Raw genomic sequence first — 18466 nt, forward strand, 5'->3', positions numbered from 1 at the left:
GTTCAGCTACAGCTTTATCCATCAACATTTCATTCCAGTCTAATCGGCCCAGCTTCATTCTTGCCTCATTGAAGTCCGCTCTCCATAGAACATTATAGCACAGAAACAGGCTTTTTGGCCCTGCCGAACCAATTTGCTGCCTAATTCTACTGACTTGCACCTGGACCATATCCCTCCACACCCCTCTCATCCATGTACCTGTCCAAGGTTTTCTTAAATGAAAGAAGTGAGCCTGCATTTACCACTTCATCCGGCAGCTCATTCCACACTCGCACCAGTCTCTGTGTGAAGCCCCCTCCCCCCCCTCCAATATTCCCTTTAAACTTTCCCCCCTTCACCCTTAACCCATGTCCTCTAGTTTTTTTCTCCCCTAGCCTCAGTGGAAAAAGCCTGTTTGCATTCACTCTACCTATACCCATCATAATTTTATACACCTCTATCAAATCTCCCCTCATTCTTCTACGCCCCAGGGAATAAAGTCCTAACCCATTCAACCTTTCTCCGTAACTCAGTTTCTCAGGTCCCAGCAACATCTTTGTAAACTTTCTCTGCATTCTTTCAACCTTATTAATATTCTTCCTGTAATTAGGTGACCAAAACTGCACACAATACTCTAAATTCGGCCTCACCAATGTCTTGTACAACCTCACCATAACATTCCACCATACTCAATACTGTGATTTATAAAGGCCAATGTACCACAAACACTCTTTACGACCCTATCTACCTGTGACGCCACGTTTAGGGAATTATGTATCTGTATTCCTCAGATCCCTCTGTTTTACTGCACTCTTCAGTGTCCTACCACTTACCTCGTATATTCTACCTTGATTTGTCCTTCCAAGTGCAATACCTCACACCTGTCTACATTAAGCTCCATCTGCCATTTTTCAGCCCATTTTTCTAGCTGGTACAGATCCCTCTGCAATCTTTGAAAACCTTCCTCACTGTCCACTACACCTCCAATCCTAGTATCATCAGCAAATTTGCTGATCCAATTTACCACATTATCATCCAGATCATTAATATAGATGATAAACAACAATGGACCCAGCACTGATCCCTGTGGTCACGCCACTAAGCCTCCACTACCACTCTCTGGCTTCTTCCATTGAGCCAATGTCTAATCCAATTTACTACCTCTTCCTGTATACCTAGTGACTGAACCTTCCTAACTAACCTCCCATGAACTTAATTATTTTTCACTGGAATGCCCATTGTCCTTTTAATCACTTTCTCCTAAACATTTCCCACTGACACTTAATCAACTTGGCCCACCTAATTTCCAAGAATAAGCCTGACAGTGCATCCTTGTTGGACTGGACATATACCATAGAAAAGTTTCTTGAACGTAATCTAGGAAATTTTGTCCCTCTTCATCTTTTGCACTATCACTGTCCCAGTCTACATTCAAGTAATTAAAAGGTACCCATTAAAACTACTGTATATTTGTAACTCTGTAATTTCCCTTCAGATTTATTCTTTTACATCCTTCTCAACAGTCGTCGTTCTATAGGTAATACCAAGCAATGTAATTGTACCCTTTTTATTCCTTAACCCTAGCCAAATTGATTGTCCTTGAACGCTCTGAGACATCTTCTTTCTTCAAAACTGCAATGCTCTCACTAATCAATACTACATCCCTCCCCTTTCCTACATTTTGTGAACACCTTGTACCTAAGAATATTTAGTACCTTGAACAAGATCTCTGTTATCACCACATCATCATTTTTCCACAACATAATCTGTGCCCGTAATTTCCCACTCTTATTTATTATATCTTGTGCATTCATATACCTGCACAGTAACTCTGATTGTGGCGTTTTTACTTTCTCCCTTACTAACTTGCTAATTTCTATACTAGTGCTTTGTCACACCCAGTATTTTGTGTATCCTGGCATTCCTTTCTAACATTTCCTGTTGAATCTACACTCTGCCAAAAGTTTAAAGTGTCACTGAAAGTACAATCAAACCACCCCATCAGGAACTATATCTCAGCTCAGTATAGGTGCCCCAGAACTAGTCCCAGATTCCCCAAAATCCAAAGCCCTCCCTCTTGCACCATCTTTTCCAGCCAAACATTCAGAAAATCTAGAATCATACAGTGCAAAAGAGGCCCTTTCGTCTATCGAATCTGCATAGACCTGCAAGAAACACCTGACCTCCCACCTAATTCCAATTACCTGCACTTGGCCTATAGCCTTGATTGTTATGACATGCCAAATGCTCATGCAGGTACATTTTAAAGATGTGAGGCAACTTGTCTCTACCACCCTCCCAGGTAGTGCATTCCAGGCTGTCACCACTGCCTGGATAGAAAAGTTTTTTCTCACAACCCCCTACTCCTGCTGCCCCTCACTTTGAATTTATGTCCTCTCGTGACTGACCCTTCAACTAAGGGGAACAGCTGCTCTTTATCCACTCTGGTCATACCCCTCAATCTTGTACACCTTAATCAGGTTGCCCCTCAGTCTTCTCTGCTCCAACAAAAACAACTCAACCCTACGCACCTCTCTTCGTAAACCAAACGTTCCATCCCAGACAGCATCTGGTAAATCTCCCCAGCACACACTCCAGAACAATTGCATCCTTCTGATTAAGAGGCAACCAGAATGCAGTCTAGATGTGGCCTCACCAAAGTCCTACACAACTCCTCACAACTTTCCTACTTTGTAATCTGTGCTTTGATTGATTAAATTGAAGTGCCCCATATGCCTTTTCATCACCCTACTAACATGCCCTTCCATCTTCAGGGATCAATGGACATACACAACACAGAACTTCCTAGTGTCATGCCGTTCATTGATACTTTCTTATCAAGTCATTTCTTCCAAAGTGCATCACCTCAGACGACTATCCCTGATCAAGCCTTGCCTCTCCAAGTGGAGATTGATGGGCTCCTTCAGAATTTTCTCCAATAGTTTCCCTACCACTGACATGAGACTCACTGGTCAGCATTCCCTGACTTATCTCCATAAGCCTTTTTATATAGCGGAACCACATTAGCTCTTCTCCAGTCCTCTGGCACCTCCCACATGACTAGAGAAGATTTATAATCTCCCCTGCCTCCCACAACAGCGTGGGGCACAATTAATCCAGACCGGAAAATCTGTCCACTTTTAAGCCTACCAACACCTCCTATAGCTTGTCCTTTCATGTGTCAATTCAAGAATCTAGGAGTCTCTCTCCCCGAATTCAATACCTTTATCCTCATTCTCGAGTGAAAATCGATGTGAAGTATTTGTTCAACATTCTACCAACGTCCTCTGGCTCCACACACATTTTGCTCCCTTGGTCCCAAATGTATCCTACTCTTTCCCTAGTTCCATTCATCTGCCTTACTCTCCCACTTCTGTACTCACTTTCCCATGGCACTGGGAGTATTCCAAAGATTACTAAATTTGAGGTTCTGCTGGCTAACTTCAGCCTAGCTCCCTAAATTCTGATTGGGACTTACATATTGAAGGGGCAATGTCCCAAATTGAGGAGTCCTCAAGATATGGAGGCAGGCAATGGACAAAACATTATGGTATCAGAGATAAAGACAGCTTTAAAGTTGATGAGAACAGGAAAAGCTCCACGTATACATGAAGGAACAACAGAACAGCTAAAAGCCTTTTGAAAACTAGAATTAGCAGTGATAACAAAAATGTGATCAAATATATAACAAATGATATATTCCAAATGAATCGAGAATATTCATTAGTTTACAATTAGCAATGGAGTGTAATCATTTTAGAACTATAAATGTAAGTAACAATTTCATTAAAATGTTGAAAATAATACAAAAAATAAGAACAGATTTGAAATAGAAATTAGTGATATTTGAAGTAGACAAAAAATTTCCCAGAAATGCTCGGGAAGCAGAATACTAGTGAGGTAGAGGAGGCATTGAAGGAAATTAGTATGAGGCAAGTGCTGGAGAAATTAATGGGACTGGAAGTTGATAAATTCCTAGGGCCTGATAATCTATATCCCATGGTATGAAAGGAAGTGGCATGGAAAAAGTAGATGTTTGTTGTCACCTTCCTAAATTCTGTGGATTCTGGAACAGTCCCAGCAGAATGGAGAGTGGCAAATGCAATCCTGCTATTTAAAATGGAGGGAGAGAGCAAACAGAAAATTACAGATCAATTAGCTTAACATTAATAGTAGGGAAAATGCTAGAGTCTTTTATGAAGTATGCACTAACAGGGCACTTAGGAACTACAATCAGGATCAGACAAATTCAACATGGATTTATGAAAAAAATCATGTTTGACAAACCTACTGGTTCTCTGAGGATGTACCTAGTAAAATAGATAAGGGAGAACCAGTGTATGCAGAGTATTTGGAATTTCAGAAAGCTTTTGCTAAAATCCCATTCAAGAGATTAGTGAGCAAAATTACAGAATTAATCAGACAGGAAACAAAGCAGGAATAAAGGTTTTTTTCTCCCTCCAGAGTGGAAAGTGGGCTTCAGCTATTAACAACCTGTACATGAACAATTTGGATGAGGGAATCATAAAATCATAGAATCCCTACAGTACAGAAAGAGGCCCTTCGGCCCATCAAGTCTGCACCAATCACAATCCCTCCCAAGCCCTACCCCCAAACTGTACATAATTTACCCACTAATCCTCTCTTACCTATGCATCTGCGGTCAATTTAGCATGGCCAATCAACCTAACCCGCACCTCTTTGGACTGTGGGAGGAAACCGGAGCACCCGAAGGAAACCCACATAGATATGGGGAGAACGTGCAGACTCCACACTGACAGTGACCCAAACTAGGAATCGAACCTAGGTCCCTGGAGCTGTGAAGCAGCAGTGCTAACCACTGTGCTACTGTGCCACCCAAATATAACATCAAGTTTTCCGATGACACAAAACCAGGTACAATTGTGAATGGTGAGAGGATGATATAAAGAGGTTTCAAGGAACAAGTTGAATGAATCGGCAAACACAAAGCAGATGCAGTATAATGTGGACAAGCGTGAAGTTACCCACTCCATGAGGAAAAACAGAATGGCAGAGTATTATTTAAATGGCAATAGGTTTGGAAAGTTGACATACAAAGGGACCTGGATGTCCTTGCACATGGGTCATCAAAAGCAAGCATGCAGGTACAGCATGCAGTTAGGAAAGCAAATGGTATTTGGCCTTCATTGCAAGGGGATGGAGTTTAATTTAGAAAAATGCGAGCTGTTGCATTTTGGTAGATCAAACCAGCATGGGCCTTACTCAGTTAATGGTAGGGTGTTGGGGAGAGTTATAGAACAAAGAGACCTAGGAGTATAGCTTCATAGTTCCTTGAGAGTGGAGTCACAGGTGGACAGAGTGACGAAGAAAGCATTTGGCATGTTTGGCTTCATTGGTCAGATATTGAATACAGGAGTTGGGTCCAAAAGAGAAAACGTTGGAAAATCTCAGCAGGTCTCGCAGCATCTGTAAGGAGAGAAAACAGCTGATGTTTTGAGTCCAGATGACCCTTTGTCAAAGCCCACAGCCTAACAAGACAACCCACAGGCATTGGGTCATCCTGTTGAAGTTGTATAAGACTTTGATAAGGCCACACTTTGGAATACTGTGTACAGTTCTGGTCACCCTATTATGGAAAGGATATTATTAAACTAGAAAGAGTGCAGAAAAGGTTTACTAGGATGCTACCAGGATTTGACAGTTTGAGATATGAGGAGAGACTGGGACTTTTTCTCTGGAGCACAGAAGGCTGAGGAATAATCTTATAAAGGTCTTTAAAATAATGAGAGCATAAATCAGCTAAATAGTTAATCTTTTTTCCAAAAGGTAGGGGATTCTAAAACTAGAGGGCATAGGTTTAAGGTGAGAGGGGAGAGATACAAAAGTGTGCAGAGGTGCAACTTTTTCACACACAGGGTGGTGAGTGTCTGGAACAAGCTGCCAGAGCTAGGAGTAGGGGCAGATACAATTTTGTCTTTTAAAAAGCATTTAGACAGTTACATGGGTACGATAGAAAGGGATATGGGCCAAATGGAGGCAATTGGGACTAGCTTAGTGGTCAAAAAAAGGGGCAGCATTGACAAGTTGGGCCAAAGGACCTGTTTCCATGCTGCAAAATCTCTATGACCTCTATGACTCTGTTGTCAAAGCTAGGAGAAAACATAAAGCTAGTGTGAAATACACAAAGTAGAAAGAAACATAAGCAAGGAATCAGAAGGGCTAAAAAAAAATCACAAAGTTGTTGGCCATCAGGATTACGGAAAATCCAAACACTTTTTAAACATTATATATAAATAGCAAGAGGGGAGCCAGGGAATGGATCGGCCCACTCAAAGCCAGGGGAGGGAATCTATGCATGGGACCAAAGGAAACGGGCAAGGTATTAAATGAGTACTTTGTGGCAGTATTCACCAAAGAGAAGGACTTGATGGATGATGAGTGTGGGTAAGGGTGTGCAGATAGTTTGGGTCACATTGAGATCAAAAAGGAGGGGATATTGGGGGTTCTTGAGAAACATTAAGGTACAAAAGTCCCCAGGGCCTGGTGGGATATATCCCAGAAGTACTGAGAGAGGTGGGGAGGAAATTACTGGGGCCTTGAGAGAAATCTTTGTATCCTCACTTTGGACCAGATGATTGGGGAATAGCCAATGCTGTTCCTTTGTTTAGGAAGGGTAGCAAGGATAATCAGGCTAATTACAGGCTGGTGGGCCTTACATCAGTGGTAGGGAATTCATTGGAGATGATTCTTTGAGACAGGATTTACTCCAATTGGAAATAAGTGGACGTACTAGTGAGAGACAACATGGTTTTTTTGAAGGGGAGATTGTGTCTCACTTACTTGATCGAGTTTTTCGAAGAAGTGACAAAGATGATTGATGAGAGTAGGGCAGTGGATGTTGTCTACATAGGCTTCAGTAAGGCCTTTGACAATGACAGACTGGTACAGAAGGTGAAGTCACATGGGATCAGAGGTAAGCTGACAAGATGGATACACAACCGGCTCAGTCATAGAAGACAGAGGGTAGCAACAGAAGTGTGTTTCAGAATGGAGGGCCGTAATTAGTGGCATTCCTCAGAGATCAGTGCTGAGGCCTGTTTATAATATATATAAATGATTTGAAGGAAAATGTAACTGGTTTAACTAATGTTAATTTGCAGATGACACAAAAGTTGGTGGAATTGTGGATAGCGTTGAGGACTGTCCGAGGATTCAGCAGGATATAGATCAGTTGGAGACTTGGGCAGAGACATGGCAGATGGAGTTTAATCTGGACAATGTGAGGTAATGCATTTTGGAAGGTCTAATACAGATGGGAAATATAGAGTAAATGGCAGAATCCTTAAGAGTATTAATAGGCAGAGTGATCTGAGCGTACAGATACACAGGTTATTGAAAGTGGCAACGCAAGTGGAGAAGACAGTCAAGAAGGCAAGTAGCATGTTTGCCTTCATTGGCCAGGGCATGAGTTTAAAAATTGGCAAGTCATGTTGCAGCTTTATGGAACCTTAGTTAGGCCACAGTACTATTCAATTCTGGTCACCACACTACCAGAAGGATGAGGATGCTTGGGGGAGGGGACAGAAAAGGATTACCACGATATTGCCTGGAATAGAGAGGACTGGCTATGAGGAGAGGTTAGACAAACTTGGTTTGTCACATTGGAATGACGGACGTTGAGGAGCGAACCTGATAAGTGAGGGGGACATAGATGGGGACTGCAATGCACGGCATCGTGGGGCTGGGGCGGAGCAGGGTTTGAAATGCGTATACTTTAATGCGAGGAGTATTCGCAATAAAGTGGATGAACTTGCAGCGTGGATCAGTACCTGGGACTTTGATGTTGTGGCCATTTCAGAGACATGGATAGAGCAGGGTCAGGAATGGTTGTTGCAGGTCCCGGGGTTCAAATGCTTTAGTCGGAGTAGAGAAGGAGGTAGAAGGGGGGGAGGGGTAGCATTATTGGTCAAGGACTGTATCACAGTGTCAGAGAGGAAGTTTGATGAGGACTTGTCTGTTGAGGTAGTATGGGCGGGGATTAGAAATAGGAGAGGAGAGGTCACCCTGTTGGGAGTCTTTTATAGACCTCCTAAAAGTTCTAGAGAGGTTGAGGAAAGGATTGCAGAGACGATCCTGGTTAGGAGTGAAAGTAATAGGGTAATTGTTATGGGGGACTTTAACTTTACTAATATTGATTGGAATTGCTATAGCTCTAGCTCGTTAGAGGGGTCAGTTTTTGTACAAAGCATGCAGGAGGGTTTTTTGAGTCAGTATGTAGATAAGCCAACTAGGGGTGAGGCTATATTGGATTTGGTGCTGGGAAATGAGCCAGACCAGGTGCTAGACTTGGAAGTTGGGGTGCATTTTGGTGATAGTGACCACAATTCGGTTACGTTCACCTTAGTGATGGAAAGGGATAGGCATGAACCTCAGGCCAGTAGTTTTAGCTGGGGGAAGGGTAATTATGAGGCCATTAGGAGAGAATTAGGAAGCATAGGTTGGACTAGGAGATTACAGGGACTGGGAACGTCCGAAATGTGGAGTTTTTTCAAGGAGCAGCTACTGCGAGTCCGTGATAGGTATGTCCCTGTCAGGCAAGGAGGAATTGGTAGGGCTAGGGAACCGTGGTGCACTAAAAAAGTTGATTCGTTGGTTAAAAAGAAAAAGGAGGCTTATGTTCGGATGAGACTTGAGGGCTCGGGTAGTGCACTAGAAAACTTTAGACTGGCTAGGAGGGAGTTGAAGAGGGAGTTAAGAAGGGCTAAAAGAGGACATGAGAAGACTTTGGCTGATAGGATTAAGGAGAATCCTAAGGCGTTCTATAGGTATGTCAAGAACAGAAGGTTGGTTAGGGCAAGATTAGGGCCAGTTATAGACAGCAGAGGGAAGTTATGTGTGGAACCGGAAGAGATTGGAGAGGCATCGAACCAATATTTCTCTTCGGTGTTCATGCAGGGGGACAAGAATATAGCTGAGGAGGACACTGGGTTGCAGGGGAGTAGAATAGACAGTATTACAGTTGATAAGGAGGATGTGCTGGATATTCTTGAGGGATTGAAGATAGATAAGTCCCCTGGTCCGGATGGGATTTACCCTAGGATTCTCTGGGAGGCAAGAGAAGTGATTGCAGAGCCTCTGGCTCTGATCTTCAGGTCGTCGTTGGCCTCTGGTATAGTACCGGAAGATTGGAGGTTAGCGAATGTTGTCCCATTGTTTAAGAAGGGGAACAGAGACTTCCCCGGGAATTATAGACCGGTGAGTCTCACTTCTGTTGTGGGCAAGGTTTTAGAAAAAATTATTAGGGATAGGATTTATAGTTATTTAGAGAGTAATGAATTGATTGGAGATAGTCAGCATGGTTTTGTAGCGGGTAGGTCGTGCCTTACTAACCTTATTGAGTTTTTTGAAAAAGTGACCAAAGAGGTGGATGGGGGTAAGGCAGTTGATGTGGTATATATGGATTTTAGTAAGGCGTTTGATAAGGTTCACCATGGTAGGCTTCTGCAGAAAATGCAGATGTATGGGATTGAGGGTAATCTAGGAAATTGTATCAGGAATTGGCTAGCAGATAGGAGACAGAGGGTGGTGGTTGATGGTAAATATTCATCATGGAGTTCGGTTACGAGTGGTGTGCCTCAGGGATCTGTTTTGGGGCCACTGCTGTTTGTAATTTTTATTAATGATCTGGATGAGGGTATAGTTGGGTGGATTAGTAAGTTTGCTGATGACACCAAAGTCGGAGGTGTGGTAGATTGTGAGGAAGGGTGTCATAGTTTGCAGGAAGACTTGGACAGGTTGCAGAGCTGGGCTGAGAGGTGGCGGATGGAGTTTAATGCGGAGAAGTGTGAGGTAATTCACTTTGGTAGGAATAACAGATGTGTCGAGTATAGGGCTAACGGGAGGACTTTGAATAGTGTGGATGAACAGAGGGATCTAGGTGTATGTGTACATAGATCCCTGAAAGTTGGGAATCAAGTAGATAGGGTTGTTAAGAAGGCATACGGTGTCTTGGCGTTTATTGGTAGGGGGATTGAATTTAGGAGTCGCAGCGTCATGTTGCAACTGTACACAACTCTGGTGCGGCTGCACTTGGAGTACTGTGTGCAGTTCTGGTCCCCACATTACAGGAAGGATGTGGAGGCTTTGGAGAGGGTGCAGAGGAGGTTTACCAGGATGTTGCCTGGTATGGAGGGGAGGCCCTATGAGGAGAGACTGCGGGATTTGGGGTTGTTTTCGCTGGAAAGAAGGCGGCTAAGAGGGGATCTTATTGAAACATATAAGATGATTAGAGGTTTAGATAGGGTGGACAGTGATAGCCTTTTTCCTCGGATGGAGAAAGCTAGCACGAGGGGGCATGGCTTTAAATTAAGGGGGGGTAGTTATAGGACGGATGTCAGGGGTAGGTTCTTTACCCAGAGGGTGGTGAGGGATTGGAATGCCCTGCCTGCTGCGGTTGTAAATGCGCCTAGTTTGGGGGCGTTTAAGAGATCCGTGGATAGGTTTATGGATGAAAAGGGATTGGTTTAGATTAGTGGGTCATTGTTTTTTAACTGGTTGGCGCAACATCGTGGGCCGAAGGGCCTGTTCTGCGCTGTAATGTTCTATGATAAAAGTCTACAAGATTATGAGGGACATGAACAGAGTGGATAGTCAGAAGCATTTTCCCAGGGTGGAAGAGTCACTTACTAGAGGGCATAGTTTTAAAGTGCAAACGGAAATGTTTAAAGATGTACGAGGCAATTTTTTTTTACGCAGAGGGTGGTAGATGCCTGGAGCTCGCTGCCGGGGGAGGCAGTGGAAGCAGGTATGATAGTGACTTTTAAGGTGCTTCTTGATAATACTTGAATAAGATAGGAGTAGAGGGATATGTTCCTGCAAGGGTAGGGGGTTTTAGTTCAGTCAAGCAGCATGGTCGGTGCAGGTTTGAAGGGCCAAAGAGCCTGTTCCTGTGCTGTAATTTTCCTTGTGCTTTGTTGTACTTATTATTTATCTTCTGATATGATATTAATGAAGCAGATACTATATAACAAGTATACCATTTTTGGATACTGTTTGGGGGGGAGGGAGGGAACTTACCAGGGGTAAATCATAGGGTACAGGTCTCTGGCACAGAGTCTGCCCCTGATGCTCAGAAGGGAAGGGGGGGAAGGAATAGAGCATTAGTCACTGGGGACTCCATAGTTAGGGGGGATTTCTGTGGGAATGAGAGAGACTCACGGTTGGTGTGTTGCCCCCCAGGTGCCAGGGTCCGTGATGTCTCGTATCGTGTTTTCAGGATCCTTAAGGGGGAGGGGGAACAGCTCCAAGTTGTGGTCCACATAAACATCAGAGACATAGGTAGGAAAAGGGATGGGGATGTAAGGCAGAAATACAGGGAGTTAGAGTGGAAGCTTAGAGCTAGAACAGAGTTGTTACCTCTGGTTTGTTACCTGTGCCACATGCTAGCGAGGAAAGGAATAGGGGAGAGACAGCAGTTGAACACGTGGCTACAGGGATGGTGCAGGAGGGAGGGATTCAAATACCTAGATAATTGGGGGCCATTCTGGGATAGGTGGGACATCTACACCTGAACCAGAACTGTAGCAATACCCTGGGAAGGGAAATTTGCTAATGCTCTTCAGGAGGGTTTAAACTAATTCAACAGGGTGTTGGGAACCTGAATTGTAGCTCCAGTTTACAGAAGGTTGAGAGTAGTGAGGTCACAAATAAGGTTTCAAGGTGGCAAGAGTGTACTGGCAGGCAGGAAGGTAGTCTGAAGTGTGTCTACTTCAATGCCAGAAGCATCTCGAGTAAGGTGGGTGAACTTGCAGCATGAGTTGATACCTGGGACTTCAATATTGTGGCCATTTCAGACACATAGGTCAAGCAGGGACAGGAATGGTTGTTGCAGGTTCCAGGGTTTAGATGTTTCAGTAAGATCAGGGAAGATGGTAAAAGAGGGGGAGATGTGGCATTGTTAGTCAAGGACAGTATTACAGTGGCAGAAAGAATGTTTGATGAGGACTCGTCCACTAAGATGGAATGGGCTGAGGTTAGAAATGGGAAAGGAGAGGTTGCCCTGTTGGGAATTTCCTATAGGCCTCTGAAAAGTTTCAGAGATGTAGAGGAAAGGATTGCAAAGATGATTCTGGATAGGAGCGAAAGTAACAGGGTGGTTGTTATGCGGGACTTTAACTTTACAAATATTGACTGGAAGCTATAGTTCGAGTACTTTAGATGGGTCAATTTTTGTCCAATGTGTGCAGGAGGGTTTCTTGACACAGTCTGTAGAAAGACCAACAAGAGGCGAGGCCACATTGATTTAGTACTGGTAATGAACCAGGCCAGGTGTTAGATTTGGAGGTAGGTGAACACTTTGGTGATACAGACCACAATTTGGTTATGTTTACTTTAGCGATGGAAAGGGATAGGTATATACTGCAGCGCAAGACTTATAGCTGGGGGAAAGGAAATTATAATGCGATTAGGTGTGATTTAGGATGCATAGGATGTGGAAGGAAACTGCAGGGGATGGACACAATTGAAATGTGGAGCTTGTTCAAGGAACAGCTACTGCGTTTCCTTGATCAGGATGCATCTGTCAGGCAGGGAGGAAGTGGTCGAGCGAGGGAACCATGGTTTACTAAAGAAGTTGAATCTCTTGTGAAGAGGAAGAAGGAGATTTATGTCAAGATAAGACGTGAAGGCTCAGTTAGGGTGCTTGAGAGTTACAAGTTAGTCGGGAAGGACCTAAAGAGAGAGCCAGGCGGGGACATGAGAAGTCTTTGGCAGGTAGGATCAAGGAAAACCTTAAAGCTTTCTATAGGTATGTAGGAATAAAAGAATGACTAGGGTAAGTTTAGGGCCAGTCAAGGACAATAGTGGGAAGTTGTGCGTGGAGTCCAAAGAGATAGGAGAGGCGCCAAATGAATATTTTTCTTCAGTATTCACACAGGAAAAAGACAATGTTGTCAAGAAGAATACTGAGATACAGGATATTAGAGTAGGCGGGATTGAGGTTCGTAAGGAGGAGGTGTTAGCAATTTTGGAAAGTATGAAAATAGATAAGTCCCCTGAGCCGGATGGGATTAATCCTAGGATTCTCTGGGAGGCTACGGAGGAGATTGGCTTTGATCTTTATATCATCATTGTCTGCAGGAATAGTGCCAGAAGACTGGAGGATAGCAAATGTTGTCCCCTTGTTCAAGAAGGGGAGTAGAGTCAACCTCGGTAATTATAGACCAGCGAGCCTTACTTCTGTTCTGGCCAAAGTTTTGGAAAGGCTTATAAGAGATAGGATTTATAATCATCTAGAAAGGATTATGGATGGGCTTTAGATTGGTTTCAAAGGTCAGTGCAACATCGAAGGCCGAAGGGCCTGTACTGCGTCGTAATGTTCTATGTTCTACTATGGGGAAAGAAGGATTCTTAATAAGGTAACCATATGTGCAGCTGAAAGTTTAGTTACACTAACTGTGCTGCAAGTTATATTGCCTCAGTTACAAGGTGAACAAATCAATTCTTACTAATTGCTCCTGGTTCTTCATTTGATCCTCAGCTTGTCTTTGCAACTCCTCCTTAGCTCGGAGGGCATCCAAACGTTCAGCTTCGAGGCGTTCTGCCTCACGTTGAGCTTTGGTTCTCTCTTCCTCCAGATGATTTGCCCGCTGCATCTGCTCAGCCAAATCTAGGATCAAGATAAAAGGGCGAAATTGATCACCAGTTTTATGAATCTACTTAGGAAGAGACAATCAACTCCTTATGAACATATCTAAGAATAGCTGCAGCTGCAGATTGCCACATGCAAGTATGATGTTGTGATTATGGAGACTTGGCTCAAAGGAGGACAGGTCCAGGTATTAAACATTCCTAGATGTAGATGTTCAGGAAAGGTAGGGTAGGAAAGGAGGCAGGAGAGTTACCTATATTAATTACGAGAACATTGTAGTGCTGGAGTGAGAGGATGTCCCAGGGGATCAAAGGCAGGATCTATTTCATTAAAGATAAGGAAATATAGAGGTAGCACCACATTGCTGGAGGCCACAATCAGTGGAAAGGATGTAGGGAATCAAATTTCCACAGAATTATAGAGAAGTGCAAGAATTATAGAGTGGTTATTATGCAAATATACCCTAGACAGTAATAGGATGAAAAGGGTAGAAAAAATGTTTCTAGAATGTGTTCAGCAGAGTTTTCTATACCAGGAAGGAGGCATTGCTAGATCTGATTCTTGGGAATGAGGTTATCATTGTATCATGAGGCAAGGTTATCAATTGAGAAGGACAAGTTGCAATCCAGAGTAAGAATAATTAGAGGACAGAAAACTTCTATGGTTAAGAATCAATCTGGTCCTAATAAATTTGAAGCAATGATTGGTGAGCCAAATTGTAAATGGGTAATGGATGGTCTTTGAAGAGTTAGTTTGGGTACATTCACATGAGGTGGCAAGGTATGGCAAACAAATACAGAGCTTTGTGGAAACTACAAGAGATATGGGGTGAGATGAAACAGCAGACATTATTCAGGATAGAATCAGTAGTCACACGGAAAAATGAGAGTCTATTAAGAGGAGCAAGCATGGATTTCTAAAGGGAGAAATTGTGTTTAACCAACTTGCTGTTTTTTTGAGAAGGCAACAGAAGGGCCATTAAGGATAATGCTGTGATGTGGTGTGCACTGACTTTGAGAAGGCATTCAGTGTCACAGTTGTAGCTAATGGAACAAAAGGGGCAGTACCAATGCAGATACAAAATTGGATGAATAATAGAAAGCAGAGAATAATGGTAAATGGATATTTTTCGGGCTGGAAGAAGGTTTGATGTGGTGTTCACCAGGGATTAGTGTTGGAACTCTTGCTTTCCCTGATAAATAGAGGTAGCACCACATTGCTGGATATATTCTGTAGGCCATAACCAATGGAAAGGATGTAGTGAACAAAATTTTCAAGAAATTATAAAGAAGTGCAAGAATTATAGAGTGATTACACACTACACTAATGATCTGGATCTTGGTATGTAGGGAACAATTGCAGCAAGTGAAGTAGGAAAAATTGAATTGAGCGTCTCCTCAAGGCTGCTGCCCTAAGCTCGATGTGTATGCTCAAACTGTCAGGAAGTGCATCAACACTGCACTTACAAGTTGGTGCAGAACATCACCCAAGCACAACACACCACCCACACTCTCAAGACTAACAACATCATCATCAAACCAGCAAAGGAGGAGCCTTTGTCATACAGAAGAGAAGTGTACGAACAACCAGGAGCACTTAAACGATTACCCACCGATCCAACCAGAGAACCCGTCAACTCAACAGACCGATCATGACACTCGATCCAGACTTTCAAAGCATCCTACTCACTCTCAACCAACGTTGGAGATTTCTCCTGCCTCTCAAAGATACACAAACCAAACATACCTGGATGTCCCATCGTATCTGGCAATGGGACTCTAAGGGAATCTCTCAGCTTATATATAGGACATCCATCATACAAGGAACCCTCAGCCTCTGCCGAGATACCACAGACCTCTTACACCACAGCACCCATGGGCAAGTCAAAGAGCAAAGAACGGCACAACACAGGAACAGGACTTTCGGCCCACCAAGCCTGCGCTGATCACATTATCCTATTTAGACCAACAGGCTGCATTCCTCTTTTCCCTCCCTGTTCATGTGTCTATCCAGATAAGCCTTAAATGTCATTAATGTGTCTGTCTCAACCACCTCACCTGGCAGTGCATTCCAGGCCCCCATTACCCTCTGTGTAAAAATTTCCTTCGCAGATCTCTACCGGGCCTTTCCCCCCTTACCTTGAACTTGTGCCTGCTTGTAATTGTCATTTCTGCCCTTGGGAAAAAGCTTCCAACTGTTCACCTTATCTAGGCTCCTCATCATTTTATAAGTTGAATCAGGATCACTCCTCGTCACAATGTTTGCCTTGGCACTTTACATCAGCATCCCCTATGATGATGGCATCGCTGCAACCACCTCAGTACTCAACACCAACAGCCAACACACCACCCTACAACTCATCCACTTCATCCTTGACCACAACATCTTACCTTTGACAACCAGTTTTTTATCCAGAGACATGGAACAGCCATGGGAATCAAATTTGAACCCCAACACGCCAACATCTTCATGTACAAGTTTGAGCAAAAAAATCTTTGCCACGTATGAGCAACACGGTGGTTAGCACTGCTGCCTTACAGCACCAGGGACCTGGGTTCGATTCTCAGCTTGGGTCACTGTTTGTGTGGAGTTTGCACATTCTTGCTGTGCCTGCATGCGTTTCCTCTGGGTGCTCCGGTTTCCTCCCCAAGTCCAAAGATGTGCAGGTTAGGTGTATTGGCCATGTTAAATTGCCCCTTAGTGTCAGGAGGACTAGCTAGGGTAAGTGCGTGGGATTGTGGGGATAGGGCCCGGGTGGGATTGTGGTCGCTGCTGACTCGATGTGCAAAAATGGCCTACTTCTACACTGTAGACTTCTATGATTCTAGGTCCTCCAACCAACACCATTGCTATGAAGGAGAGGTTGATCTGAGGACTAATACTCAACAACTCAAAGAGAAGTACCTCCTTTCATAATCTGTTAAAGTTTTTGTGAGAAGGGGAATTATCTGCCCTTAAATAGCTTTTAGTGGTCAAATCAAAGTAACTACCTGAGACTCCTGCTGTAAAGGCAACAAGTAACACTTCATTTATCTATCTAACAGTAAACAGGTTAACTAAACTATCAACAAACCAAATTTTAATGAATGCTGTTTACACAGTTACAATTCCCACTTATTAACAAAAAGATTAGAATTTTTAGTCACTCTCAAAATATAACCGGGTGTGTCGTCTTCTGGAATGTTCTTTTTTCATGGTTGATTTCTTCTGCCACCTGCTGTTCTGTTCTTCTTAAATGAGATAAGGCTTTCTATTAAGACATAAAATGTAGCTGTTACACTGGCAGAGAGTTATCTGTGTCGCTCTCTCAAGTTGTGAGCTGTGGCAGTCACTGGCAGCTTGTTTTTCTGGCCGTTTTCTGGAGCTGATAGCTAATTTTAAACCCTCTATGACATAGCAAAATTCGCACAACAGGATTGGTCTATAGGTTATCAAAGCATCAAATCCAAATTAGATAGGCCGCTACTATTCAAATGCCTAGTTTAAACTGATTGGTTAAAATTCAAAAACAACTTGTTGTCATTGGCAGCATTTACTGCCTAGCCTAGCAATACAATGCTTCATTTTGGGTCTCTCTGTGTACTTTTTGCATCCGTTTCTCTTCAATATAGAAAAAACAAAACCACCTTTTCAACAGACAATTTTGCAACTCTTAGCATTTTTATAACATTTTATAATTTTACAAACACTAACGTAACAACACTATGCACCAGATACATCAACGACATTCTTTTCCTTTGGACTCACCGTGAGGAATCATTAAAATGACTACACGAGAACATCAACGAATTCCGTCCATCAAACTCACCATGGACTACTCTTCAGAATCGATCCCATTTTTGGACACATGCATTTCCATCAAGGACAGATACCTCAGCACTTAACTCTACCATTGATGCTCCACTTCGCCAGCTTCCATCCCAAGCACATTAAAGAAGCTATCCTGTACGGATAAGCCGTGCGTATACGCAGGATCAAGGAGGAATGAGATGGACGCTGAAAGGCACCCTTGTAAAAACAGGATATGACGTACAACTCATTGATCGATGGTTCCAATGTGCCACAACGAAAGACTGCAATGCCCTCCTCAGGAGAAAACCATGGGACATGACCAACAGAGTACCCATCATTCAGTACTTGCCCAGAGTAGAGAAACTACATCAGGTTCTTTGCTGCCTTCATCATGAATGACGAGAATCTTGCCAAGGCTATCCCTGCATCTTTACTACTTGCCTTCAAACAGCTGCCTAACCTCAAAGAGACCACTGTTCGCAGCAAGCTACCCAAGCCCTCAGGGGAACAATGACCACAACACCACACAGTCCTGCCACGGCAATCTCTGCAGATCATTGACATGGATACTACTATCACAAGGGGGGGTGGGAAAACACCACCTGTCAGGTATGGTTACAGACTCATGTGACTTGGCCAACGTAGCCTACCTCATATGCTGCAAGAAAAGATGTTCTGGGGCATGGTACATCAGTGAGACCTTGCAGACATTACAACTGCATGAATGAACAGACAATATGTAACAATTGCCAGGCAGGAGTTTTCGCTCCCAGTTAAAGGGCTCTTCAGTGGCCAAGGACATTTGATCTTCAGGTAAACGTTCTCCAAGGTGGCCTTTGATATGCACGGCAATGCAGAATTGCCCAGCAGGACAGCCTTAACTGGGACTTCAGATTCATGTTGTGCTACAAGTAATCCCATCACACTGTGTTCCGTGAGGGGGGAAATTGTCTTCCTAACTGTCTTGTTTTGACTCTGTGCATACCTTAATGTAATTAAGGTGTAATGATGATATCTCTGCCTGAATTAGTTTGGGCATAGTAGGAAGTCATAGTAAAAGAGGAG

The 18466-nt window shown here is 43.4% G+C and overlaps 1 protein-coding gene across 2 annotated transcripts in view; it reads right to left on the minus strand.

Annotated features, from left to right (window-relative positions):
- The window catches only part of LOC145337479 (ezrin-like), a 253035-nt gene that overhangs the window by 24474 nt on the left and 210095 nt on the right, over positions 1 to 18466 (minus strand). For both annotated transcript variants that reach the window (XM_080182269.1, XM_080182270.1), the window contains exon 11: positions 13467 to 13627. In XM_080182269.1, coding sequence (XP_080038395.1) covers positions 13467 to 13627 — 161 coding nt within the window. The remainder of the gene's footprint in view (positions 1 to 13466; positions 13628 to 18466) is intronic.

This window comes from Carcharhinus amblyrhynchos, unplaced genomic scaffold (genome assembly GCF_965287045.1).
Source record: "Carcharhinus amblyrhynchos unplaced genomic scaffold, sCarAmb.v2.hapA scaffold_50, whole genome shotgun sequence".
NCBI lineage: Eukaryota > Metazoa > Chordata > Chondrichthyes > Carcharhiniformes > Carcharhinidae > Carcharhinus > Carcharhinus amblyrhynchos.